Here is a 27,315-nt window from a genome sequence, read left to right on the forward strand (position 1 = left end):
TTGCAGTGTTTGTATGTATACAACGTCAAACTATCCAGACACTCGCAATATAACTTTAAAATAGACTGAATATAGATTCCAGTGTTAACACAGCAGTACAGCACCCAGTGCAGATTTGTGATTTACTCTAGCACCTTGCGCAAGTTTTTCACCTCTCTGAGAGCCATTCTAATGCAGCAGCAATGCTTGTCACTCAGGAACTTAAAGCTAGGTCAGATATTCCTACACAGAGAGTTATTCCCCATGCAGGCACAAAAAAATTGAAATATCTTAAGAGCTACCTCCCTCTGGAGGCTGCACAGGAGATCATGATTGGTTTAACAGACCCACTGGCTATCAGTTTTGAACTGCTATATGCCTTAAACAAGTAATGCCGCTAGTACTATTGGGTTGAATAGTCTATTAATTACTTAATGATTTAATTGTTTAATCATGATCCTTAAATGCAAAGAAAATTAGTTTAACACGTATTTTTGGGAAAGGCCCAGGAATAAAAAAAAGATTATGAAATTAAAACCCTTCGAAAAAGCAAAATAAACCAGTAAAATAGAGTCCTGGCTATTTAAATAATATAATCATTTGCAACTGTTTTCATTAACAGAATTACTTTTACAAAGTATGAAGACTTATGTAAAAAAACCAAAGATTCTACTGACATTTTATCAGCTCCTTTAGAACTTACCTTTGTTGAAATATTCGCAATCATAAGCTAAAAAATAAAAAGAAAAGAATTGCAGTTGCAGGCATTCAGCAGATAAACAGGTTTTCTATTACCCTTTACAATTAAGAGGTAAGCCAAATACTTGGCCAAGTTAGATTATACACAAACATTTATTAAGAAAAAAAATATTGCCAAATATTTACTTTACTGCTTTAAATAAAATATTAATTTAAAATACACTGATTTAAATAAAAATATTGTTTTCTAGCAGGAAATACTAGGTTTACATACTTAGAGCTGTCTTTTTGTGACCTCTAGTGGTCAAGACTAAGCTGTGCTGTCTTTCCATACTTGCATTAAAACACACTTCCATCAAAAATTAAGAGTTACCCTCTCACTCTACGGCAAATTTGCTGTGTGACTTTGATCAAGCTGCATACTCTCTGTGTGTAACTGCAAAGTAAGAAAAATTGTTGTTTCCTTCCATTCCTTGCCGATTTTTATTGTATCTTTGGAGAAATGACCATCTCCTGTTACGCATTTGCACTAGGTGCCATAGAAAAGGGGCTCATATCTTTTTACAACTTCTAAGCATTGTTGAATAGAGATACTAAGGTAATAAAGAAGTCCTGTTTAAAAAACTACTTGTTTTTTTTCAGAAGACCTTTATATTTTACACTTGCTCTGAGGGCAGTGGTAAGGCAGCTATGTTTCCTAGACCCTGTTAAGAAGTCCTCCTGAAGATGGAAATTACTTGAGCTGTAGACTTTGTAACTTTGGTTTGGGGGATGCATGCCGTATCCTAATATAGACTTCCCATGACTTTTCCTTTCACATCATAGGACAAGGAATTAAAAACAGTGGAGTACCACCCACAAATATGGAAAGAAGCACATAAACCAGCTAGACCAAAATGAACACGGAGGGCAGTGAGATGCACCCACTCATCTTCCTGCCAGTGTGGCTGAGTGATTAAATCCATGGCCCCACATCACATGAGATTGAGTTTTCATGTCTAGGTCTCATGAAAGCAGGCAGTGGCAGCCACTGGCGACGCTAGTTAAGCGAACTTACGACACACTCTAGGGGACCTCCAGTCTACAGCAACTCCATGCTGGCAGCACTGATGGGCATATGCTGATACACTTGTACAGAAACATTCACAGTCACCTCCTTGGTTACAACCACACGTATCTGTCAAGCAGTTTGAGTAAAACCAGGTGACATCAATCTGTAAATATAAATATCGCTTATCAAAAAAATATCATAGAGACACTGGCAACAATCACCTCAATAAAAAGTTACAACTCTTTCAAAATCTAATATAGAAGACTTTGAAGTATTAAGATTTTAATTTAAATGTTTCCTGAAATAGTACTTAGTAACCCAATTAAATCAACAACCCATTAAGAACACGTACATAAAGATGTTGGTGTGGGCTTGTGTTTCTTACGGTTTTATAATATTTAAACCATAATAAACTACAAAGAAGCTTATGAAATAAGATAAACTCTCTCTAAACTGAACACAAATCAATACATCTCAGAAGTGTTAAGAAAGGTAGATATATATGAAATGTAAGAAATAATAAAGTAGATGGAAAACTCTTCACAAGAGAGTGGTTCATTCTGTGCATATTAGACAATTTCACAGGTGAATTTGTGATTTTTCCCTTAGATTATTTTGAAGTCTTAAGTGATAAAATTTCAAAGAAAACTGTCAGTTATAATTTGCTTATTGAATTATTACACGTTCTACACAGATTGACACTTGAGTAATACTTAAACACTTACGAGGAACGTAGTTCATACCTACCTTATACGGTGGACTAAACCATGTTACATTAATGCAACTTTAACATCAGCTTCCACTTTCTTCCAAAATAATAAACAAAGCAACCCTGCAAGATTCCTGGTTGTCTTTCCTATGAAATCTCCTTTCTCCCTAAGAACCATTCTGACACTTCTACTCTAAGCCATGCACACAGTCTCAATACCTGAGCATATGTCATTTTCCATATAAGACATAGCTCTGGTCCCCCCACCATTCTCCAACTGAACCCGAGCCTGTTGACGGTGAGAGCAACTTGAATGGCTCATTTATTCCCTTAGGTGGTTGCCTGAGTGAGGCAATATATGCATATTTTTCTAGGAATGAGTTCTTCACATCTGACAGTGCCTAGCAGAAACTGTCAATTTATTTAAATATGCCTGAAAAAGTGTGTGTGCTATGTAATACACTTGAGCAAAATAGAGCAAATGGCTATGCTTATGCAAATAGTGCTTGGGATGAAAAAAAAAAACCACCACAACACAAATTTGATATAATTTTATCTGCATTAAATACAAAGGAGAACTAATAGGTCTACCTAGATTGTAGAATGCTAAACTGGCACCAAAGTAGCTTACTGTCTTGGTCAGCTAAGTGCAGACAGTCCAGTTAAATATTCACATTTTAGAATCAGAATAGGTATGGGTTAGACTTTCTCCGTGTTCTCTTTCGCTGCACTAGTCAAAATTACTATGTTATGGAAGACAAGATGAAGATTTAAAGTTATGCAAGTTGAAGAGTGAAGTTTCTCTCCAGTGATACATCCACTTTCACATCTTTCTAAACGTGACCACAACTCACCACTGGATGGCAAGCTTCAAATGCTTCACTTAACAGTATTCCACATTCCTTCTTGGCAAATGGCTCTCTAAGGGGATTCAAACCGCATGGATTTCGAATGTCAGAGCTGTCAACACACTTAACCAGAAAGCAAAGTCAAGGTGAGAAACTTGTTTCATAACCACTTTCTGTTTGAATTTGTGAAGCAAAAGGGTTTTATTGTTTGTTTCTTTTTTTTTAAAAAAAATAAAGTATGTAAAACACAAAACAAACGCATTGTTTATGAAACTAAAGCCAAACTAAGATATGGAATTAATAGGGGATGCTAATTTGCAGAAGAGGAAAATTACACAATCTGAAGAAATGTTTTATTTGTCTGAGACCAGCAGAAAAACACATACGCACATATAGGTCTAAAAACAGCTGCCATGCAGTCCCAATCTGCAGCCTTTACACCTGTGTAGCCTAGCTTACATAAAGATCACTTGGACAACATATATTAGAAGTGTCAGAAATCAGATCTTTTTACTCTAACTACTAAGACGGAACATTTATATGAACATTTCTAGACACATGACGTCAAAAAAAGTTCAATTTTAACTTTACGGCATATGGAAAGAATATTTTTTTCTTTCCATTGATATGGTTTCACAGTTAAATATTTCCTAGCTATGAAAGATCAGCTAAACAGACAACACAGCCCAAAGTGAACCCACAATTCTTTCATTACATAAAAAAAAAATGGCTACTTTACTGTTCAAATGTCTTCAAAAATACTTTTAGATTCAGAATACTGTACAGCACTTTTCTCTATACTACAGCACAATGTAGGAAAAAAAAGTGATTTTCTCCTTAATAGATTACGACATCTGTAAGAACCATTGATATTGCCATACGCATTGCTGCCTGACTGATACTTCTAGGAATGAATTTTTGAACTAATTCTAGATAAATTATACAATGTAACAGCAAAAAATCTACTAGCAAACACGTTTTTTTTACTAGGTACCTCTACAGCTGTCCAGCTGTTTCCAAACTCTTGTGAGTTTGTTAATTCAAAATTATCTGGAGTCCTCAATTCATTTACTGTCTTCAAATCAAAATTTCCACATAATCCAGTCAATTCACCCTGGGGAAAAAAAATACAGGCATATGTATATGTATGTGTATGTGTATATATATATAATTAAAAACATGTTTCCACATGACACAAAACACCACCGGCCATGACCATTTCCAAAACTTGCTTTTTAAGTTCCTGTCTTCAGTTGCTTAATTATAGATCTGTCAATATTTGATCCTTTTCACAGCTAAATTTCATCCAGAACAGTTCAGCTCTTCGTGGTAACACAGTTATGGAAAAGATTTTTTTTTTTTGACAACGTCAATATTATTCCCTTTCAACGAAGTATCTCCAAGCCTTTGAGAAATGAGATGACCTTTTGTTCAGAGAAGTGACCTATTTGCTATGTATGTGCTTTTTTATGCTTCAGCAAAATAACGTGTGCACCAGTCATATAAGGAATGAGTACTGAAGGAGAATGTTGCCTCAAAGATAATTGCTTCTGTTGTTACAGAAGTTGGACAGTAAATAGCGACTAAAAATTAAATACAAACAAATATTTTAATGGACAAGGTAATTGAATGCTTCTCTCCTTGACTCTGCCACTGAGTTCCTCCCTGATTTCTGACACATTGTCTATTACCTGAATAATTATAACATGTCTTGCTTAGTAAGACTTACATAAATATCTCAAAGAAATAACAATAAGAATGTTGACTTCCACTTACCTGCCACTGATGACCCATCTGGACATGAACTGTTGTTCTCTGATCCCAAAGAATGGTGATGTGCTCATGAGGAAAATGAACAACAGTGAAAAATCCAGCTTTCCATAACTGCATTTTTTGTAGTTCATCTATGTAACTAGATAAGCTCTGTTCAAAATAAAACATGGCAGCTTATAATGGAAGTAATGTCACAAAATGTTCACTTGACAGAAAATGAAACACCTAAATAAAACAAGCGACACAGTTCTCAGACAGAAATCCAACAGCTAGCAGAAGACCGCAGAGGGATATGTATAAATGCTTAAACAAACGTGGTCTGGATTTTGGTTGTGAACTGTGTTGTATTTTTACGATTTTCGTATTTTAAAAATTGATTTTATATCAAATTTACAGGAAGGATAACAGCAACTGGACCAAAGATTAAAATGTTAATGGTTCATCCGGGAAGTAAAAAGGTCTTAAGGTTCCTGGTTATAATTTTCACTTAGTTATACATCATTGCATTCAGAAGGTCTTAGCCACGCTTTGTTTGCATATGGATAGGTATAAAGATCCATAGAGCGACTCCTTGAAATAAGTGGCACAGTAAGTATTTACTAATTAAAGGAAAAAACACTCAGAAGTACATATGCTACCTTTTGATTAGTGTTAAAGACTGAAACTTACTGGATTTCCAGTTTCATCATCAAATATTAAAAAAGATTTTCCAACATTAATGAAAATGTTTTTTCTGCAAATGATTCCAGTATTAAAGCAGTTAATATTCTCTATAATAACAGAAAGACTGGTTGAAGAAGTACCCTGAAGAAAAGAGAAAAGAAATAGCCACTTTTAAATACACTAATATAAGTATGTATATTGTTATATAGTTCAGTTAACAGAAACTTCAGTGTACAATTATTAGGTTATGTATGATTCAAAGTCCAAGCAACATCAAAGCTTAAAAAACAGTATGTAGGACTCAATAAAATGTAGATAGGAAAAAAGTAGAAGGGTAGTATTTAACAGATAGTTTTTAAATCCAGTTTTAGAGAGGCTTTAAAAAAAGTCTCACCTTAACCAGGTAAACCTTACAAGTTCCAACAAAGTCAAAAGTTAGTCCATCAAACGTTCTGTAATGCCGATCCCCATACGCAGTACACATGGATGGGCAAGGATGGAAGGTGCATTGAAATGATCCATGCTGGCAAACGCTGAAAAATGTATGACCAATAATGGTAATTTCAACTGTAACCACAGACAAATGATTACAGCTATTGCATTGAGAAGCAAAACTAAAAAGCCACGCAAATATGACGACTGTGGACAGAAGCAAGAAGCATTTTGAAATGTTCACTAGAAACAGCATGTGTAAGTTGATTCTCAGGGAAGGGGGAGAGTGGGAGGGAATGTACATATTGAACTCATACAGTTTGTGTTTCTTCCAGTTAAAATGTATAGGTTCCAAAAAATATAGATACCAAAAGGGCATTTCTTTTGTTGAAACAAGAAAACAAAAAATGTCAAAGTAATTTATTCTCTAGTAACTCACATCAATACTGTGCCACAAAGATAAAGCTTTCTTTTTCAGCTTCTCACAGAACATTTGTTTCTATACGAGCTGAATCTTAAAAATCAACAAGCAATGCGTCTTATTACTCAGTCTTTATTCATTTTCTGCTTGAATGATAATTTCACAGAAATACAAAGGAAAAATTTTAGTAGCACTGTTTTGGTGCTTAGGTTCCTTAAAAGAATCGTGTTTTGGGTTGCTGGGCTTTTTTTTTTTTTTTTTTTTTCAGATGCCTAGGTACTATCAACCCCAAACCCTAGACTAACAGTCTAGGGGCTTCCAGAATAGTTCAAGTTCTGTTTATGGCCACCTTAAGCATCAAAATGCTTTCATCACACATCCACCAAGTGACAGATCTTTCTGAATTACCTTTGTTTTGTAACTGCCTAACAGTGAGGTTTTGCAGCACTAGATACTATGTCTCTTTCTGTATCACCCTCTTACAATCTAAATAACTTTTAAAGAAATGACATAAGATTTATAAATAATTGATAGAATTTCATTTCCTGTATCCACAAGTAATTTTTAAAATGTTATTTTTTATGTTTCTAAATCACCTGGACACTTAAAAAACTTCCCTCGATAAAGATAGTAGAGCTGGTGCCCTGGTATAGCTCTACTACACCTATATTTATAAATATAGATTGAACTAGATACAGCATGCAATATAATTTTGGCACATATCTAAGCTTATTTTCAAAAATATTGAATTTTGAATTTCCTGATAAGATGAATGCTTCACATTTTACAACTAAAGTATTAATTTGACTTACAGAAATATTTTATAAATGACTTATGTTTGGCATCTCATATACTGAAACACCAGGCAGTGTGAAATTTTTTTGTCAGTATAACTTTCTGTCAATGTAACTTTTCTTTTTCTGATCATATTATCATGGCATCAGAACACTGCTGTTTTCAAAAGAGCAGCAGTTATCTAGAAAATCTAGGCAGCGCCAACTACAAGCAGCATCATGGTTCCTTCTGTTCCCTTACCACATAACTTGCACCAACCTGGAGTAATTTTCCAAGACTCCATTTATCGCATCGTTGATTTGGCCCACTGCTTGTGTTTTGTATAACTACATATATAAATACACTAAGCACATGTCTAAAGTAAGTCAAAAGCACAACGTGTGAAAAGTGTTCCTTGCACCAAACACAACTAGATAGCAGTGGGACTCACCCAGCTAACTCTAGTCACCTTTGAGTGGTACCTAAGGAGGAACATAATCAAGCTAATAGAGAGAGGGGCAAACAGAAGAAATCGTATTTGGACCAAAAGAATAAGTGCTGCTTCTCATGCTCTAAGACATTAGGTTTTAGTTTTACTCTTGGCCTCTTCAAATCCTCCTCCCCATGCTGGTCTATTAAGGGCTCGTGCAGAACCATTTCTTAACTTGTACAGAGTAGGGAGCTCCTTTGCATACTTTCTTTTTCAGGAGTCTTAACACATTTCCACTCAGAAGGAAGGGCTTAAGAGGTACACAATGTCTTCAAAGTCCTCTGCACCAGTCCTGTTTCATACTAAGTAAACTAACATTTAGTTATCAGAATCTAGACAGTCCTAGTTGGAAAAGCAGAGTTACTAGCATCTTCCAAACTTGGACTAGATTTTTCTAAAAAAGTATTTCCAATAAGTATTTGTTTAAGAACACAGAAGGCCCTATTCAGCAGATCACAGAAACTAACCATCATTTGCTCAGCAGTCTCAACATATGACAGAAAACCAGCACAGCTAACTGCACCGCCCATCTTGCCTTGCCCAACACGGCACCAAAATGCTGCACTGATACCTTCAGTTATTGCAACCACCTTTTGTGTTTCATCTTGCCAGCACACGCTAACAATTTCAGGCAGTTTCACTAAAAACTAAACTTGGGAAACCTAGAACTACAGCTCAGCCACACCCCAGAGCTTGGGTTGAAAGTTCCTGGCGCTCCACTGGTAGTTTTGCCAAATTGAGAAATGATTTTATTTGCCATTTTACTGTTCAATAGACAAACCAGGTTAATAGTTATGTTGTTAATACTACTTTCTAGATATAAGTAAGATGATATTTGGTATCAACGCACAGTATTTCTGTGAGCAAAGAAACACTGAAGTCATAACTGCTATAAGTGCCTGAGAGCCTTTGTTTGCACAGGAGTTTTGCTTGTGCAAAGCACGAGAATACCACACGTTTTCCCTGGACATATCAAATACACCCCTGCCTACACACACAGCAGTCTCAAAGACTTTACACATTTTGTATCAAGCAGAGCTTGTTGCAGACTTCCCATCTGTCTGTGGACAACTGATTGCCAAAAAGCCATTATCACTTAATTTGTCTTTGCTTCTGGACATAGACTAGAAAAGCCATGACAACCTTATGGATTTGTACTGGAATTAAAGGGCCTGGCCTCAGAAAAAAATGCCTTTCTGCCTGCACTGCTGCTGCCTTTGGTGAAGTCTCATACAGATTAAATGGGATATAATAGTGCTTTCGGATGCAAGCAATCCCACACCAGGTCCAATTGAAGAGGCCTTTGAAAATAAGGGGGTGAATAACCCGGGTCGCTTTACCTGCCTGCCCAGTGGAGATGGCTTGTAAGTCGCTTCACCAGTCGACCAAAGGGCTACAAATATCTTCTAGAGCAGATACTGAGGACCTGACGAGAGGCAGAGGTAGGCAGTCAGCACAAGGCTGGAGGGGGCAACGACATCCAGACAAGGCAGTGATTAGTGCTGACTGGACAAGCCTTCACCACACTAGGCTATACTGAGCTGTGCAGGCCAGGAGCAGTAGTTTACCAGGTGACACCAGTTAAAAGTTCCTGGTAAGCTAAAAGAAAGGGGCAAAAGGAAGGAACTGCTCTGCAGAAAAGCTGGAGGCTACACCACTACCATAGGTATCTTGAGGCTTGACAGTACTGCTGATTTTTCTGAGGCTGTGGTTAAGACAAATAGCGCTGTTTAGTGCCAGCTTGCACCATTCAGCAGTGGTCAGAGAAGAACACAGGCAGGGACCATCAAGAAACAAGTTTGTTTCAGGATCATGCAAATGTAGTATATTTTCACATCTTAGCTCTTGTAAAGCTTATTAAAATGGTAGCGTAACATGTTCTACTGAGAGTGCTCAAGGAAACTTCACAGAGTAACATACCTATAGGTTCTGTACTGCATTTACAACACTGGACAGTAAAAGGAATAGGTTTCTGCATGTATTTGGGTGATCCTATCAACCCTCGTCTATTAGAACAATTCCTTCTAAAGCTGAACATCAGTTATCTTATCCACACACGTAATATTAGCAACCAATTTATCTGTTACTATGCTCAGTACATGATGTTGCTCAGTACTCTCAATTTATCATTGTGTATACTTATGGCCACAGGGTTAGGTTTTGGGTTCTCAGACTGCTCAGATTCAATGACAAATGTGAAAATAAACAAGTAAAAAGCTTTAACAAATATCACTCACATTGCAGTATTTGAAGGATTTTACCTGTACTTTAGGAACACTGGCCAAGGAATATTAGTTTAGATTACCTTGATAATTAAAAAAATTTTCCTAAACCAAGCTTTTTTTAGAAAAAAAAAAATCCCAAACATTTTGTTACATAAAAGCTCCTTGAAACAACAAACTCTAAATAAATGTCCCTTTAAAAACTCTTTGAACAAATGTAAATACAAAATCAGGGTAGATGATTTACCAGAATCTGGTGTGAAAATTATGATTAAAAACCATGAAGGAATAATCAATCCATAAACAAACAACTAAAATGAAAAAATCACCTAAATAGATCTTTGCTTACCATGTATGACAGGACGAAATGACTTTGTCACCTGGAAAGTATTCCTTTCCTTTCCATGAACATGGGCATTCATCTGCATCCAAGCACACATCCCCATGTTTAACAAGACTATCAAGAAAAGAACAAAAAATATACATTCAGCAGAAGTACACCTAGTATCTAGATACAAATATATTTTCCTAAGCTTTTAAATGATTAGCATTATTATTACTGAAAACAAATAACATTTAAAATCTTCTGAAATTGAACAGGCACAGTTTTATTAATAATTATGAGTCATTTAGTAATTTCCTTTCACAGGTACCTGCATATTTTATCTTTAGTAAGTGCTAGCATGTTGGGCACTAGGCCTTTAACCATTAACCTTGTGAAGACTTACTCATTAACATACAAACTTTAAGGTCAGGGAAACAAAAATTTTCCAGACCTCCTCTAAATTCCACCATATTTCTTATAACTCAGCCTTATATTTAACTAAAGCCAAGAGATCTTCCAGGACATGTGGGAGCCATCACGCCCCTTTGCTCTAGTGGTATATACTCTTATTATCAAAAAATCAGTGGCTTGCTTATTCTAAGAATTCTTAAATGAGAATTTCTTTTTGTTCTCTTTTCTTCACCTGATATAAAGAGCCACATTCCTATAGCTGTAGTCACACATCTTGCTCTGTGAATAATTTAATCAGTATCAAAACAGCTGACTGCACAAAATTGAGTATGTATTTCTGTACAACTGGGACCTCCATGCAACCAATCACAATTATACTTAACTTTATTGGCAGAAATATCCTCACAGCATTCAAAGGAGATGTTCATGATAACACAGACAACCATAGGCATAGCTATTTACAGTTCAAGACTAATGCTATAAATTTGTGCTTATAATCAAAACTCCTACAGTAAAAGATAAAAACTGAAAGTTAAAAAAAACAACTGTAAAAAAAGATACCAATAACAGAAAGAAGAGAGGCATTCTTGCCTGGCAAGACTAAATAAAGAAACTAGTTTGAATTTTAAAGTAAAATATTTGTGGCTTTTAATAATATCCATGCACCATACAAACTACAATTATCCTTGTTTCAGCATGCTAAGATTTAAAATGTATTTGTATGGGGAAATATAGTCTCTAAAAATGATACTATTGGGCTGATAAACTTTTTTCTTTTTCAAGGGAAGTTTGTTTGGAATCCCAGTACCTCTCTGTAGTAATACAAATTTTAAACAGGTTTTCCTGTGTTCCTAACAGTTTTCTGAAGAAAACCGGTTTGGCTTTATTGATGTTTAGCACTCAAATTTGGGCAAGACACTGCATGATAGACAAATGACCATAGATATAATGCATATCCATGACAAACAAGGCGATGACACTGTTTTGTTTCTCTGGTATCCAAAAGGAAAGATTTCATCACTACGTTTATCATGGAACATTTTATTTACTTATATTAACGAACTGGGAATTTGCATACTCTGACTTAGACTCTTCAGTGTGTTATTTATCAGACAGAAATTTACAACTCTGTAGCTCTTCTTAATAAGAATGTGCAGACATCATAAAAACTCCTCCCTCATTAAACTGAAAAATTGTAATCGTACCCCAGGATATGTGAAGTGTTCTTTGTAATCCACGCTCATTTCAACCACTGTGTCACTTGAAGACAATCAACCATGACACTGAAATTCCTGCTGTTTTAAAGCTGCTCAGAACCAAACATGGCACATTCTGACACAAAGAGCATCACACTGACAAGGTAATACTAAATGCAGTATTTTCCCCTCATGTTAATACCCCAGCTAAAACAAGTGATAACAGCTTTCTCTCTTGTAGAGCCAAGCAATGGATAGATTTCAATGATCTAAGAATTCACCACAAATACCCTACAGAGAGGCTTTGCCCAGCTCCTCTTTGAAGTATCAGATATTTTTCTTGACACCTGTGCTTACTGTCCAACCTACAATGAACTGCAAAGACACAAGGACAGCTATCACACTTCACCGTGCTGAGTATTCAGTTTCTTTACTATCTCGTTATTACCTATAGCTTTGTTTATTCACATACACACAAACATCTAAATAGTCTTGGTAAAGGCATCATTAGAAGCATTGTGTCACCTGGGAGTCAACAAACATTTTTCTGCTTCTGCAAAGCCCACAAATCCGGACCAGAACACTAAAAAAAATAACCCTCTCACAGCTTCCACCAGAGCAGTTTTCAACAGGCTGTCAGTCACACAGCTCTTCTCCCTCCCTCGGGCAACAGCCTACCGCCAACAGATTTATACAGCCACAAACACTTTTGCCCTAATAACAAAACTGCTCTGAGGGTTTCACAAATCTTCCTACGAAGGTCTGTAATCGGGTTTTAAGGGAGGTAAAAAGAATGAAATAAGTAGCAAGTAACATTTTTAACACCAGAATTCCACCACCACCCATGACTTCCCTAACCAGGAAACAGGATAAATACATTTTTAAAAAACAACAGATGTTGATAACATTGCAGTAGCACCTAATGGTTTCATTATAGTTCACTCACTGCCTAGACAGGGAGAGTTACTATCTTCCTGCTGAATGTTTTCTCACTTGTTCGGGGAGCTTTTTACAGTTCACCTCTTCTTCCCCCTGCCCAGTTTATTATAAAGAAATATCAAGTAATTTTGCAGAATGCTTGAAGGGGTTTTAGTATCCTGGTTGTATCCTCCTGTGTAACAACTGATTTTGACACTTCAACTGAGTTAGTGAGACCCCTGCACTTCTGCAGTTTTACCCTGTATTAGGAAGCCCCGCTGCAGTCAGCTCTACCATCAGCATCCTACTGGTAGTAAGCAAAGTAGGCCCTAAAAAAGAAAATCCACAGAAAGAGTAGCAGCAGCTTAAAGACCCAAAGTAAGAAAAACAAGAGTGAGATGTAGAATGACATCTACATCTAGGGATTCATCTAGATTCCCATATTCTCCGATCTTTTCCACAAAGTCCTCTGAAAATTTGGCTCATCCATTGCCTGTGCCTCCTCTGAAGTCTTCTTGAGCAAAAAGAAGCTCCTGCCTCAAACACCTTCTATTGATTGCTGTGGACAGAAAAGAGCAAAATTATCTCTCAAGTGTAATACTCAGACCTGTGTAAAACCTGGGTATAGGTTTTAACATAACATCAGAGCAAAGCAGGAGAGGGGCTCTGTCTTGATTTCTCTCATTCTAAGTAGAAAAATACTATGGGGATTAAGCAAAGTGGCTGAAAGAACAAGGGTAAGAATACTTCTTATTAACACATTCTCTCCCCCTCCCCCCAATGTTTTCTTTTTTAGTTTGTGTTGTAGGGAAAGAATACAAAAAGAGGAGCAGGGACTGAAGACTGTCAGAAAAGAGGGTTTGAAGCAGGGGCCTCTCCCACCCTGCTCAGAGTCCCATCAGGCCTATTAGGTGGGGGTCATCTCAGAAAGCACCTGCAGCTCTCACAGCTGCATAAGGAAGTGGCACACACTGTGTCATTATCAAGTAACACATATTCCAAGGCAAGACAGAGAAAGGAAGGCTGGGGTTTGTACTTTGTCCCAGCCTATTTCACAAGTAAGTACCACCTGGACTGTCATTGTATTGGTGTGACATTCAATACCTTTCTACATCACCTCAGCTGCACCTCATCTCTACCAATGCTACTTCAGGGTTACCACTTCATTTTTTTCAAATATTCAAAGTTATCAAAGTTCAAATATTTTTAATTAAGCATAGTGGATTAAAACTTCTCTCCACATGCCCTCAAATAGTACCATTTTCTTCAAGAAGACTCTGGGGGCAATTTAATGCTAAGAATCATGTAAGGCAGGACTCCATGAGAAAGTGAGATACCAAGAAAAATGCCATTTTTTAATGGCCAAGAGGACACTACTAGCTGTTCCTGATCTATCATCACTGGTTCTTCTGAAAAGAATTGTAGACTTCAGGGGTATGAGCATGTATTTTATTAATTAATTATGCTTTTGGGGAACAAATGCATATTTGCACATGCATGTCAGAATACACTCCTGGTCTCTGAATTCTTCATCTGTAGTAAAAAAGTATGCCTAACATTTTTAGAGCTGAAGCAGTTCAACATCAAAGATGACTCGACCAGAGCTGGTGGCTCAGTGGACTAACTCATCATTGCCGGTAAATAGCAGCACCAGTTTTGTTTTTTTTACTGTCTGATCAAGTACCTGCTTGAATTGTAGTAGAGATTAAAAAAAGAAGCAAAACAAAACCAAAAGAGATGATTCAAGATCCTGGGGGCAGGTGATGTTACAGTAGGAGTCTGCTACAGGCCACCAGATCAAAGTGACAGCGAGGATGTGGCCCTCTACAAACAGATAGGGGCAGCATCGCGCTCACACGCTCTGGTCCTCATGGGGGACTTCAACCACCCCGACATCTGTTGGAAGGACAACACAGCAGAGCACAGGAAATCCAGGAAGTTCTTGGAATGTGTCAATGACAACTTTCTTCTGCAAATAATAGAGGAACCAACGAGGAAAGGAGCAGTGCTGGACCTTGTCCTCACCAACAAGGAGGGGCTGGTTGGGAATGTCAAATTCAAGGGTAGCCTCGGCTGCAGTGACCATGAGATGATAGAATTCAAGATTCATAAGGCAGCAAGGAGGGTGCGCAGCAAGCTGGCTACCCTGGACTTCAAAAGAGCAGACTTTGATCTCCTGAGAGATCTGATTGGTAAGGTAGCGTGGGAAAAAGAACTGGAAGGGAGAGGGGCCCAAAAAAGCTGGGTGGTATTTAAGGATTGCCTCCTCCAAGCTCAGGAGAGGTGCATCCCAAAAAAGAAGAAATCGGGCAAAATAGCCAGTAGGCCGGCGTGGATGAACAAGGAACTGCTGGACAAACTCAGGACCAAAAAGGAGGCCTATAGAGGGTGGAAGCAGGGAAAGGTAGACTGGGAAGAATACAGAGAAGCTGTCCGAGTCACCAGAAACCTGATCAGGCAAGCGAAAGCCCAGGCAGAACTAAATCTAGCCAGGGATGTGAAAAATAACAAGAAGAACTTCTATAGATATATCAAGGATAAAAATAAGACGAGGGAAGCTGTGGGTCCCCTCCGGAAGGAAACGGGAGACCTGGTCACCCAGGATATGGATAAGGCTGAGCTACTGAATGACTTCTTTGCCTCAGTCTTCACTGGTAAGGGCCCTAACCACACTGCCCAAGTCACGGAGGGCAAGAACAGGGGCTCTGGGAATGAAGAACCACCCACAGTACAAGAAGACGAGGTTCGAGACCTCTTAAAGAACCTGAAGGTGCATAAGTCCATGGGACCTGATGAAATCCATCCACGGGTCCTGAGAGAACTGGCGGATGAAGTTGCTAAGCCCCTCTCCATCATATTTGAGAAATCGTGGCAGTCTGGTGAAGTTCCCACTGACTGGAAAAAAGGGAACATAACTCCAATATTCAAAAAAGGGAACATAACTCCAATATTCAAAAAAGGAAACAAAGAAGACCCGGGAAACTGCAGGCCGGTCAGTCTCACCTCTGTGCCTGGCAAGATCATGGAGCAGATCCTCCTGAAATCCTTGCTAAGGCACATGGAGAATAAAGAAGTGATTGGAAACAGCCAACATGGCTTCACCAAGGGCAAATCGTGCCTGACAAATTTGGTGGCCTTTTACAATACTGCCACAGACTTGGTAGACAAGGGCAGAGCAACTGACGTCATTTACCTGGACTTATGCAAAGCATTTGACACTGTCCCGCACGACATCCTGGTCTCAAAATTGGAAACTCATGGATTCGATGGATGGACCACTCGGTGGATAGGGAACTGGCTGGATGGCCGCATCCAAAGGGTTACAATCAATGGCTCAATGTCCAGGTGGCGGCCAGTAACGAGTGGTGTTCCGCAGGGGTCGGTACTGGGACCAGTACTGTTTAACATCTTTGTCGGTGACATGGACAGTGGGATAGAGTGCACCCTCAGCAAGTTTGCTGATGACACCAAGCTCGGTGGCGCAGTTGACACACTGGAGGGAAGGGATGCCATCCAGAGGGACCTAGACAGGCTGGAGAGGTGGGCTCGTGCAAATTGCATGAAGTTCAACCAAGCCAAGTGCAGGGTCCTGCACCTGGGACGTGGCAACCCCAGGCACAAATACAAGTTGGGTGGAGAATGGCTGGAGAGCAGCCCCGAGGAGAAGGACTTGGGAGTGCTTATGGATGAGAAGCTCAACATGAGCAGGCAGTGTGCACTGGCAGCCCAGAGAGCCAACCGTGTCCTGGGCTGCATCAGGAGAAGTGTGGCCAGCAGGCCTCGCGAGGTGATTCTGCCCCTCTACTCTGCGCTCGTGAGACCCCTCCTGGAGTACTGTGTCCAGCTTTGGAGTCCTCAACACAGAAAGGACATGGACCTGTTGGAACGGGTCCAGCGGAGGGCCACGAGGATGATCAGAGGGATGGAGCACCTCTCCTATGAAGACAGACTGAGAGAGCTGGGGTTGTTCAGCCTGGAGAAGAGAAGGCTCCGGGGAGACCTTATAACAGCCTATCAATACCTGAAGGGAGCCTACAGAAGAGCTGAAGAGGGACTCTTTGTCAGGAAGAGTGGTGACAGGACAAGGGGCAATGGCTTTAAATTGGAAGAGAAGAGATTTAGATTAGATATAAGGAAGAAATTCTTTACAGTGAGGGTGGTGAGGCACTGGAACAGGTTGCCCAGGGAAGTTGTGGATGCCCCATCCCTGGAAGCGTTCAAGGCCAGGCTGGATGGGGCTTTAAGCAACCTGCTCTAGTGAGAGGTGTCCCTGCCCATGGCAGGGGGGTTGGAACTAGATGATCTTTAAGGTCCTTTCCAACTCTAGCCATTCTATGATTCTATGATTAACTCTTCTCAAAGAAACCCATAAGAAGCTAAATGCTCCATAACTACACTAGTGGTATTTTAGCATGCAATTTTTCTGATTTAATGAACAAGTTTAAATAAATAATGTATTTATGTAATAGAAAGAATTTCAGAAAGTAACTCCAGATTTAACAGAAGTCTTCATTTCAAAGAAATGACAGAAAGTTCAAATGATTCTCTTCTTAAGGTGGAAAAAAAGAAGTTAGTATGAAAAGGTGCTCAAGAATCTGAATGATACCAGTGTTTTACTGTGAATTGAATACAGAAGAAAAAAAAAAAAAAATATTTGTTTGCAGCTAGTGCAAACTAGAGAGTAGGAGACCAAGAGGGTTTTGGAAGTATTGCAAGAGGAAATAAGGAGCTCTAGCAATCTCTCAGAGAGTAGCAATTCTGCAGAGCAGAAGAGAACAGAAAAGAAGAACTGGGTTGTCTTGTTACGGCACTACGATGGAAGTATATTTATTCTTTGGAATGAGCTCAAATCCAATACCTTTAGCATGCTGTAATCTATAGCCATCAGAAATAGAAATCAGCATAAAACCTAATGTGGATAAATATTAGTTCCCGAAGCATCCAAATGGAAGAATGTTGGTGCAGTCTTTGTGACAGAATTGTATTTTTCTGAGGAAACAGAGTGCATAGCCATGAGAGTATCCCCAGTGAGGGGAAATCCTTTTTTACCTGGAAAACATTAAACCTTCCTGCCAGACTTCTCCAAAATTCTGCCTAAACCAGAAGAAGGAAAAGATTAAAAAGATGCTGCATGATAGCAGCAGCAGGGCCATCCAGAAGAGAGGTTTGAACAGAACACTACTTCTATTTTCATACTAATAGTAATAATCTCTGACCTTTACTTAAACTGAGGCGCACTAGGTCTTTTGAAAAAGGACACTAAAGGCATATCAAAAGGACAGGACGTTTAATTCATCTAAGGAAACATATTTTAAGACATGACACAGTTGATGTAGTTACTTGTAATAAAAATTAGTTTTCTGAAAGTATTTGAAACTGAATTGCATTCTTCCCCCATTGTTAGGTTTGTTTGTTCATAGACACTTTTATAAGATGACAAAATTGTTTACTTTGTGCAAATTAGAAAGCAATAAGTTTTCTTTTTTTAAGAAAACCTTTCAAGAATGTGTTTAAGCTCCTTATGTGTTATTTGATACAGTACACCACCACAGAAATACAGTGATAATTTTGAAATCTTTGGAGAAAAACACTGGCATGATATTCCTTTCTTAGTTACAAAGCTTCATTACAATTACAGGATACTACAGCTTTCAGTTTACTATCTTTTCATAGCTCTATTTTATGAGAGCAACAAGTGATAAAAGAAGAAACAGACCTAAAAATTCTTATAAGGTTAAATTGGCCCAAATTGAGTAGAGTCCAGTTTCAGCACAAAAGAGAGTATTCTCTGTCAGAGATAACAGTTGGCTGTGGAGGTCCTGCCCACACTACAGGATGTTGCATCCAGGCTGGAAAGGCCCCTTAACTTCACACCACTCGTTCAACAGAGAAAATGAGGTAGATATTGGAACACAAGCATCAAAACCTGGTCCCACAAATGTTTCGTGATGTCAAATGTTTCCATAACTCTGTGCGCCAACACTGAAGTGTTTGGAATTCTGAAAAAAATTGCATATGCTTTGATACCAAGAAAATGCATATAGTGGAGGGGAAAAAAAAAAACAACCCACCACAAACTGATACAATGCTGTCTTGTTTTCTTGAGGTTCAAAGAGATTCATAGACCATAAAAATAAACATAGATACTTGGAAAAAACAGAGCATACTATTTCAAAATAGCATGTAAGTGTTCCTTTCATGCTAGAACCCAAAAATCTGTGGTTTTAGTCATTCCACAATCATGTTGCTTTCTTTTTAAGGATGGTCTGTTGACACTCTTGATAAAATACTGAGTTGGGTATTGGACGTTGCTGAGCAGTGAGAAGTTAAGTGACCTCTACCTACAGATAACGACTACCGGAAGCCAACTGAGAATTCATTTTTTATTCCTTATACTACTAAGACTGGGAGAGAGGAGGGGGAAGGAGAAGGAAATGATAGCACTGAAGCAAGAAAAAGTTAGAGCTAGCTTTTTTGACCACGATTAAATCATAACCAAACTTCTCTTCCTAAAGTTCAAAGTAAATCATGACAACAATCTGCTAAAGTGTCAAAATACTGAAAAGTTAGCAGAGACTCCTTGATTTAGGTTAATTGTATAGCAGTTGGTTTAATTAACATAATTTATAGAGGGGACAAAACCATAAAAGGAAAAAAATGTGTGAAGTCTAGGTAGGTAACACTATGAGGTAGTAACAGAAACAATAGAAGTAATTACTATTTGCATTTGGGGCAATATGTATTGCAAGCTATTGACAAAAATCTCAGAGTTTGGTTCGTTCCTGCAGTCCCAAGCATTACATGAATCCTTCACCACTACTACTGGATCACATAAGAGTGGCAGGGAAGCTGCTCTAAAATGTTGCTGAACTAGGCAAAATAATTACATATGCAACATGATTGTGGCCTCTCTGCTGCAGTGATATGGTTAATAAATTCCAAGACATACACCCACACAAAATAGTACCAAGTAGCCACCAAAATTCCAGCTAACCCTCAACTGTCAGTTTGAAAAACTATATACATTGTATATACAGTAGAGGTTTTATACTGAACACTATATCAAGTATAGAACACTCAAATCCCACTCATGCTGCACTCAAGAGTAAAATAACATCAATGGGGGAAGTGAGAAAACAAAAGTAAGTTTCTTTAGGAAAGTGACTGTTTTTCTTGATAGCAACAGTAAGAGCAGGCTATAAGGAACAACGGACAGAAGCTGCCTGTTTCAGACATCATCATCTCTCATTATCAAGACCATGGAAAACTAATGGAACAGGGCAGGCACAAACCAGCATGTGTTCATTTGCGGTAAACATGTCACACAGTACACAGAAATACAGGAAGATACTACTGCTTTTTCCTCTTTCTTTCTCTGTCTTTTCTCTTTGTTTCTTCTGCAATCTGCTTAAAGACTCTTTGTGTCAAATGACACACATTTGTTATAGTTGAAGAGGAAAAAATAATTTGAATCATAGAAACCCAGAAGCAGAAAAGTCTAATTCAATGATTGAACTTTAAAAGTTATCAACTGTGTTGTAAACAATATTATTTATTTTTCTGGAATGCAGCACAGAAATACAAAAAGTTACCATTTAAACAGTGACAGATAGAAAACAGTTAGAAAAAACACAAATAAAATCTAAAAGATCATTAAATATGTCAGCAAAGCAGGGCGGAACAACATTAGAATGTATGCTAGGAGAATTAGTGTTTGACCTCAATCACTTCTAAAACAGAAGGAAAGTATATGATCATAATTTTTATACTGTAAGAACTGTAATCCATAGAATGGGAATGATCTGTAAATTTAAATGTTTAAAGCATAGTTACTTGCATTTGATTTATTCACTGCAAAGAAAAAGAGTTCAAAAGAATTACACAGAAAACTGCTACTTTCACTACAATTTCCTTATTTAGTATTTAATCCCGATTTTCTGCAAGTTTCACTAGAATGTACTCTAAGCCCAACAAAGGAGGAATGCCAAAAATAGTGAAGTATTTGAAGGAATATTTCAGACTCTCCAGATACTAGAAAAAGACTGAAAACCAAAAATATTGCCTTCTTGAAATCTTAACACCACTTTCTATGAAAACAGGTCCTTTCCCTCTCTTTCTGTGTTGTGTCATTCATGGTATCATTGAAGAATAATTATCCCACTAAACAGATTGGAAAGATCTTTCCTCCTGAAAAACTGTAGCTTCCTATACAGGGTTCTTAATTATGACACATTCACTTTTCTGCACCGAGTTATTTTTCATTAGTTTACCTAAATCAACCAAAAATAATCAAACATGTTAAACGGATTTCACTACTCCTTAAATCAGCCTAGCTTACAGATAATGAATGAAGCTAAACTGATGCAAGACCTCAAACAGGAACAAAAGCATGAACAAAGGCATGTAACTAGTTATTTCAGGTGAAGACCTAATGTTAAGATCAAAGAAATTCCATGGATGTTTTACACTTGTAAAGTGGACAGTCACCTCAGTTTTATATTTCACCAGTAAGAACTGACTGCCTAGAAAGGCAATTTTGAAGTTGCACAAATTTACAGTGCATATGAATCCTGCACTGCTTGAACTGTCATGGATATAGGATAAAGTACTGTTTGAAGGTAATGGTATTCATTCCATCTTTCTCTTCCAACAATTTGGTTTTGTCTTACTGTGTTGCTCTGACTCTCATGTGGTCTGGTCAATCTGCAGTACAAGTCACTGGAGTGCAAATTCAGTAACCAACTTAAAATATTAGGGCTATTCAGATCAAACAGCTTCTATCCAAAAGCAACTATTATTAAAATAACTTAAATATTAAGATTCATCATCTAAAAAAATCCGCTATCATGGTTTGGATGGGACTGACCACTGAGATAAACAACAGATGCTCTCCCTCACCTCTCTCTCCAAGGAGAGTTGGGGGGGGGGGGGAGAGAGAGAGAGAGAGAGAGAGTTGAGTTTAGAAGAAAACTGAACTACTTTAATGAAAATATTAATGAAATAGTAAAAAGAAAATAACAATGCATTAAGCCAATCCATTGCCTGCACCAGCACAAGCCACTCCCTCGCCTGTCAAAATAGATAATACATAGAAGTTTCTCATGTTTCCAAAAGCATCCTAAAAACCATACATCTTCAGGACTATCTTAATTCTTCTTAAAGCAATCTCAAAGAAAAACAAATATATACGCAGTATAGGACCACCAGAGCCAAGTATTTAAAAGATACCAGATTTGACTAGCTTGCAAGTAACTCTATAATGGAAATAGCCAAATAGCATTTACAATGATTCTCAATTTATTTTATAATAAATACACATGATTCTTGGACTACACCTTAGAATATAAGTTGTGCAGTCTGTGATCATGGAAGAAAGACACTGCCATGTTACGTTTCATATGAAAGGACTGGCAGAACCTGTAAACTTGTTCCCTCGCCTTTCAAGGAACTGTCCCTCGAACACTGCATAAGCACTTCTCTGTCAGTCAGAGCTTAGCACTATATATTACATACCTAGAAACAAATAAATACTTTGTCATTTCTTCTTCGTCAGCACAGATTAATATTCCTAGGCTTGTGACACTGTTTCCTAGTTTTACCTTAAGCACTGAGGATAAAGTCCCACAAAACAAACAAGCCTCTCTCCCCCCAAAACAACAAAAGTTTATGTTAGTATCTCTACAGGCAGTGTACAGCCACAGAGGAACATAATTAAGTTGGCCAACATTACGGTAAATGCAGTTCTTAATTTTGTATTTTTTGTCTCTAGGAAATTATAAAGTTCTGCCTCTTGTAACTATACAACCATATTATCAGTGCTTTGGGATCGCCAATACTTGACACTGGGCATTCAAATACTAAAAAAAGTTTTCACTGCTTAAATTCCAGAACTAACTTACACTAGGAAGCTGCAGAAAAGTTCACAATCTCAGAGGTCATGCACAAAAAAATAGAACATATTATTATCAAAGGCAGACCTCTGCTTTGCTTATAACCATATGCTAATTAAAATGAGTTAATTACTGAGCTTCTTTCTTGTGATAAGGATGGGATAACAAGTAGTTAATCACTTCAAGGCTCTCTCATATGTCAAAGTATGTATTCTGATACCAATTAGCACAGAGCTGTGGCTACTTCAAGGAACATCCTTATCCTCAAGAAGCTGGCAAACTTACAGTAAACTTTTACTGTCCTGAGATGACTCAATACCTTAAAAGGATAATGTGAGGAAGGGTATCCCTACCCAAACAATCACAGAGGATCTCATGCCTGTGCAGATGTGTTTTTCAGACACTGCAAAATTTAATATGCATGTGCAAAAAGGCAGAGGGCTCTCAAGGCATAAACAGTACTTTTAGAGTGACAATACTCAAAAGCTTCTAAGAGACTAAATCCCATTGAAACCAACACAACTTAAACACATAATTGCTATTTTTATGTTCAAAAATCTCTAAGCAATACAGTGGTTGATTCCAAAACACATCAACAGCTTATCCACATGCTTTCACCATTAATCCCCGAGACTTAAAATATCCTTTTGAAGGAGAAAATACTGAAAATAATGCTTAGGAATGAAGAAATAGGCCTCCCTCAGCAAAATGTTCAAATAGGAGATTATATATCTGAAAAAAAATATCTAGGTAAACATGGTTTTGCTCTAGTACAGGTCTTGGATCAAATTATTTCAATGTCCTTTCTATATTCCTGTTATTTTGTTTTTATCATTGTGAGCTATTAGCCCTTTGTTTCCCCCTATCTCTTGGTTTATCATTTCTTATGCCTTCAATGGCCTGTATTGTTGTGTGGTAAGCCTTCGCAAGTTGGATGCTTGCCCGTTGACACCTCAAATTCTCCAAGTAAAATGTGGTATGTCCTCAGCAAAATTAATTACTCCATCACTACTGAAGGTAGTAATCCATGTTTGTGCACCAAAAGATGCAAATCTATCTGTACTCACCCCAGTGGGCAAACACAGCCTGAAACACAAGGAAGGTGTGCTGAGAAAGTGAGGTTTAGCAGCTGATTCTCACAAGTTCTGTCTCTGCTGAGTTCGGGATCAACTTGGGGATTACTGCAGTTAATATAAATCTGACCAACTGGGCAGCTGTGTGCTGGGGGTTAAAAAAAAAAAAAAGACAAACTCATTAGTCTTCACACCAGAAATTTTGTATTCCATAAAGGTGTGCAACAGATTTAGATTGAGACTATGTAACACAAAAGCATAACATCCAGTAATACCAGTACCATCCAATTGCCCATCTCTTCCTGAGCATAGTTAACTTCATAGAACCTCTATAAATCCCATACAAAACACTGAAAATAATATATTCATTTAGTAAGGGACATGACTTTTCCAAACAGTCAGGAATCATTCCTCCAAAACAGAAAAGCAAAGTACTACCAATAGAGAAACAGAAATCAATAGAAAACAAAAAATATCAAGAAAGGGTCTGAGAGCTAGATGTGACTTTCCATGCTGGAGCCACTGACTATGAACAAAGCAACTCTATTGCACAATTGCTTTTGGGTGTCACTGACCATACTGTGTAGATATAACAAACGCCTGATGTGGTAGCAGTGTTTTAAAGTATTTTTGGTTGGTTGCTGGGGTTTTGTTAGTTTCTTGATGTTCTGGAAAATTTTTCAAAACAGTAGAACCACCACCTTCAAAGTGCCCAGGGAACAGATTTATGGTAAAAGCCAAAGAGCTGGCAATTGTAGAACTGAAACCTCAAATAAAAGTCTTTCCCACTGAAGTATAGTGAGCATCTTAAAGAGAGTATGGACCATAACACTTAAGACATATAAAATATACTGTAATAGAAAAAGCACTGGCTACATTCTTTTGCTTCAGCACGACAAGAGTATTATTTTTTCATATTTCAGTTATTCAGGGTTTGTGGAGGGAAAGAAAGAAAAAATCTATGAAAAATTACTGCCAGTGTTCAGTTTCTACAACCATGTTTTATGGGACAAAGCTTATTTACTTTAGCAATTTTTAAAAATGAGTATTTTAAAGCACCAGGGAAAAAGGTTGCTCAGATTTTACAGTATTTTTGACAGATGCGCTGTGGCTTTCCACCAGTCTCTTTCAATCACACAAATATATAATTCATAAATTGTAGATCCCCTCCTGCAAGTTATTCATTTGAAGTTATTGCACAGTCTTTCACAACAGGTAAGAGGTTCCACAGAGATTGGAGGGTACATATTCATTGGACTTGAAGTATCTTTTCCCCTCTCTCTTCACTCACCTATTATGTTGCTATCACAATTCATTACTCCATCCCTGCAAAGGCTGAAATAAAAATACATAAAGATGTCATGAGAGTCAGGAAGATCTAAAAGATTAATGTTTTCTGTTTAATAATGAAACACACAGTATGAGTCAATACAAACTAACTTTAAAAATGTTTGCACTAAACATTAAAACTGTGGATAGCGTGCATTGCTTTGCTAACACAAAGAATATTAATTACACTTCAAACTTTTGCTTTCTGCATAACATTACTGAGTTAAAACACCTGGGCTGACATAAAAATACATACAAGAATACCCCACTATACTGTTCTCAAAGACATCAGTGCAGTAAGAATAAACTAAGTCCTGTACATAACAGAATAATCATTATCTAAAACAAAAATGCAATTAGCAATAGCAGCAAAATAAAACCCTGAACACACATATGTGTATGTCACAGCAAGATCCAAGTATGTATTCTTACATGAAGGCTCTTAACACTATTATAAATGCTCCATTTTCCTCACCATCAGCTTAGAACTCTGCTGAAAAGATACCAACAGTTCATAAGTTATCCCGCAGTTAAAGGTAAAGCCCCAGTCTTGAATATAACACAAATCACAAGCTATTGTGACTGCAACAATATTTCGTACTGAACTGACTTTTCCCCAAGCAAAACAGTCACGGTAGATCGGTAAATTTGCCTTTTCTCAACTGCTCCTAACATAGATCATGAACAAATTATCCATCTGAAAACATGTCACAATATCATTAATTTTTATCTCATTTATAACAAAACAAATGTTTCAATTATTTAATGCTCTTGGCTAACAGGAGGAAAGTGTGTTGCAGTTGCTAATTTTTATCCTCAAGCTGTCTCAAACTAACTTTGCTTCAGCAATATGATAGGAATCCAGAATAGCAACCTAATATTACTATTATCAGAACCAACTGGAACTACATTTTGTAATCAGAGCCTGTTAATCAAGATTCAAAATAAACATTTTAAGTTAGTGTATCGAAAAGCTTATAGTACGCATATCCATTCACATATGCAAAATATTACAGACAGGATCAGACACAACATGTTTCCCCTTCAGGGCACAGTTCAGAAAAGAAGCAAGCAAACTGCATAAAACTCAACCCTAAAAAGCTAATGTATTGCAGGGAACTGAGCAAAGTAACACTGTCTGCTCTTATCTAATTCCAACCAAAATAGTCCAGTACTTTTATAAAGTGGTAGCAGACCTGATAATAACTCACTTTAAGGGAAAAATGTAGCAGCACTGGTTTAATTTCAAGTCCTGTGCTTCACTAGAGAACCTGAGCCCATGAACTCCAGCACTGTTCTCCCATTCTGTTGCAATGGTCCAATACACCTACTGCCAGTCAGCAGATTCAGACTTAAATTATCTATGTGCTACAGCCACTCTGCTGTCATGTTTGGAGTTGTGTATGCACCCCAAAACACTGCAGAAAAAGTGCTCAAGAACTTCACAGCATAACTCAGCAAACAGGCAAAGCAGTACCAAAGGGAACTGATAGGGAGGCAACCCAAATGCTGACATAACATTGGCATCACAATGAAAATATTTAAAAGAATTGGGTGAAAACAACAGAGCAGAAAGCTACTCCACAAACAAATATGAGAAGAAATTCCAGTTTGAAAGTGGAAGCTCCAAAGAGGAAGCAACTGAGAAGCAGAAAGATGGAGTGAGCATAATAAATATCATAATTGTTGCTAATAAACAGAGCAACAGATTAAAAAACCTCAATGCATTGTGTGTTTCTTTTCCAGTTCACCCACACATAGTCTTGCAAGATTTCTAATGTATTACTTAGCATTAGGTAATTTTCAGAGGAGCTGGCAGTCTGTATCTCTGTGTTTGAAAGCTTTTTCTCCCAACAGACCTGTATACAGCCTTGTTAAAATGTGACAAGCAAACATCATGACTAAATAGGAGATACAGATCTCTTATTTCATCTTAAAGACTAGTGGTTGTAAACCAGTAGATATATTTCAATTAACACATTCACATGGAATATAAGCTGCCAAATCCCAAATCTGAAATCAACAGAAAGATGATTTTCATCTGTAGTCATTTCTAAATAAAATGCATTTGTGGATGATCACATGATCAGTGTGCGTTCAGACATATTATAT

At 37.7% G+C, this 27,315-nt stretch overlaps 1 protein-coding gene across 1 annotated transcript in view; it reads right to left on the reverse strand.

The window, feature by feature from the left end:
- OTOG (otogelin) overlaps positions 1 to 27,315 on the reverse strand; it is a 107,378-nt gene that overhangs the window by 44,258 nt on the left and 35,805 nt on the right. The window contains exons 22-31 of the mRNA XM_074148509.1: positions 25,166 to 25,209; positions 23,869 to 24,022; positions 10,411 to 10,518; positions 6,117 to 6,255; positions 5,729 to 5,863; positions 5,063 to 5,209; positions 4,281 to 4,400; positions 3,293 to 3,409; positions 1,736 to 1,892; positions 683 to 709 (exon numbers count right to left, since the gene is read on the reverse strand). Coding sequence (XP_074004610.1) covers positions 683 to 709; positions 1,736 to 1,892; positions 3,293 to 3,409; positions 4,281 to 4,400; positions 5,063 to 5,209; positions 5,729 to 5,863; positions 6,117 to 6,255; positions 10,411 to 10,518; positions 23,869 to 24,022; positions 25,166 to 25,209 — 1,148 coding nt within the window. The remainder of the gene's footprint in view (positions 1 to 682; positions 710 to 1,735; positions 1,893 to 3,292; positions 3,410 to 4,280; positions 4,401 to 5,062; positions 5,210 to 5,728; positions 5,864 to 6,116; positions 6,256 to 10,410; positions 10,519 to 23,868; positions 24,023 to 25,165; positions 25,210 to 27,315) is intronic.

This window comes from Numenius arquata, chromosome 6 (assembly GCF_964106895.1).
Source record: "Numenius arquata chromosome 6, bNumArq3.hap1.1, whole genome shotgun sequence".
Taxonomy (NCBI): domain Eukaryota; kingdom Metazoa; phylum Chordata; class Aves; order Charadriiformes; family Scolopacidae; genus Numenius; species Numenius arquata.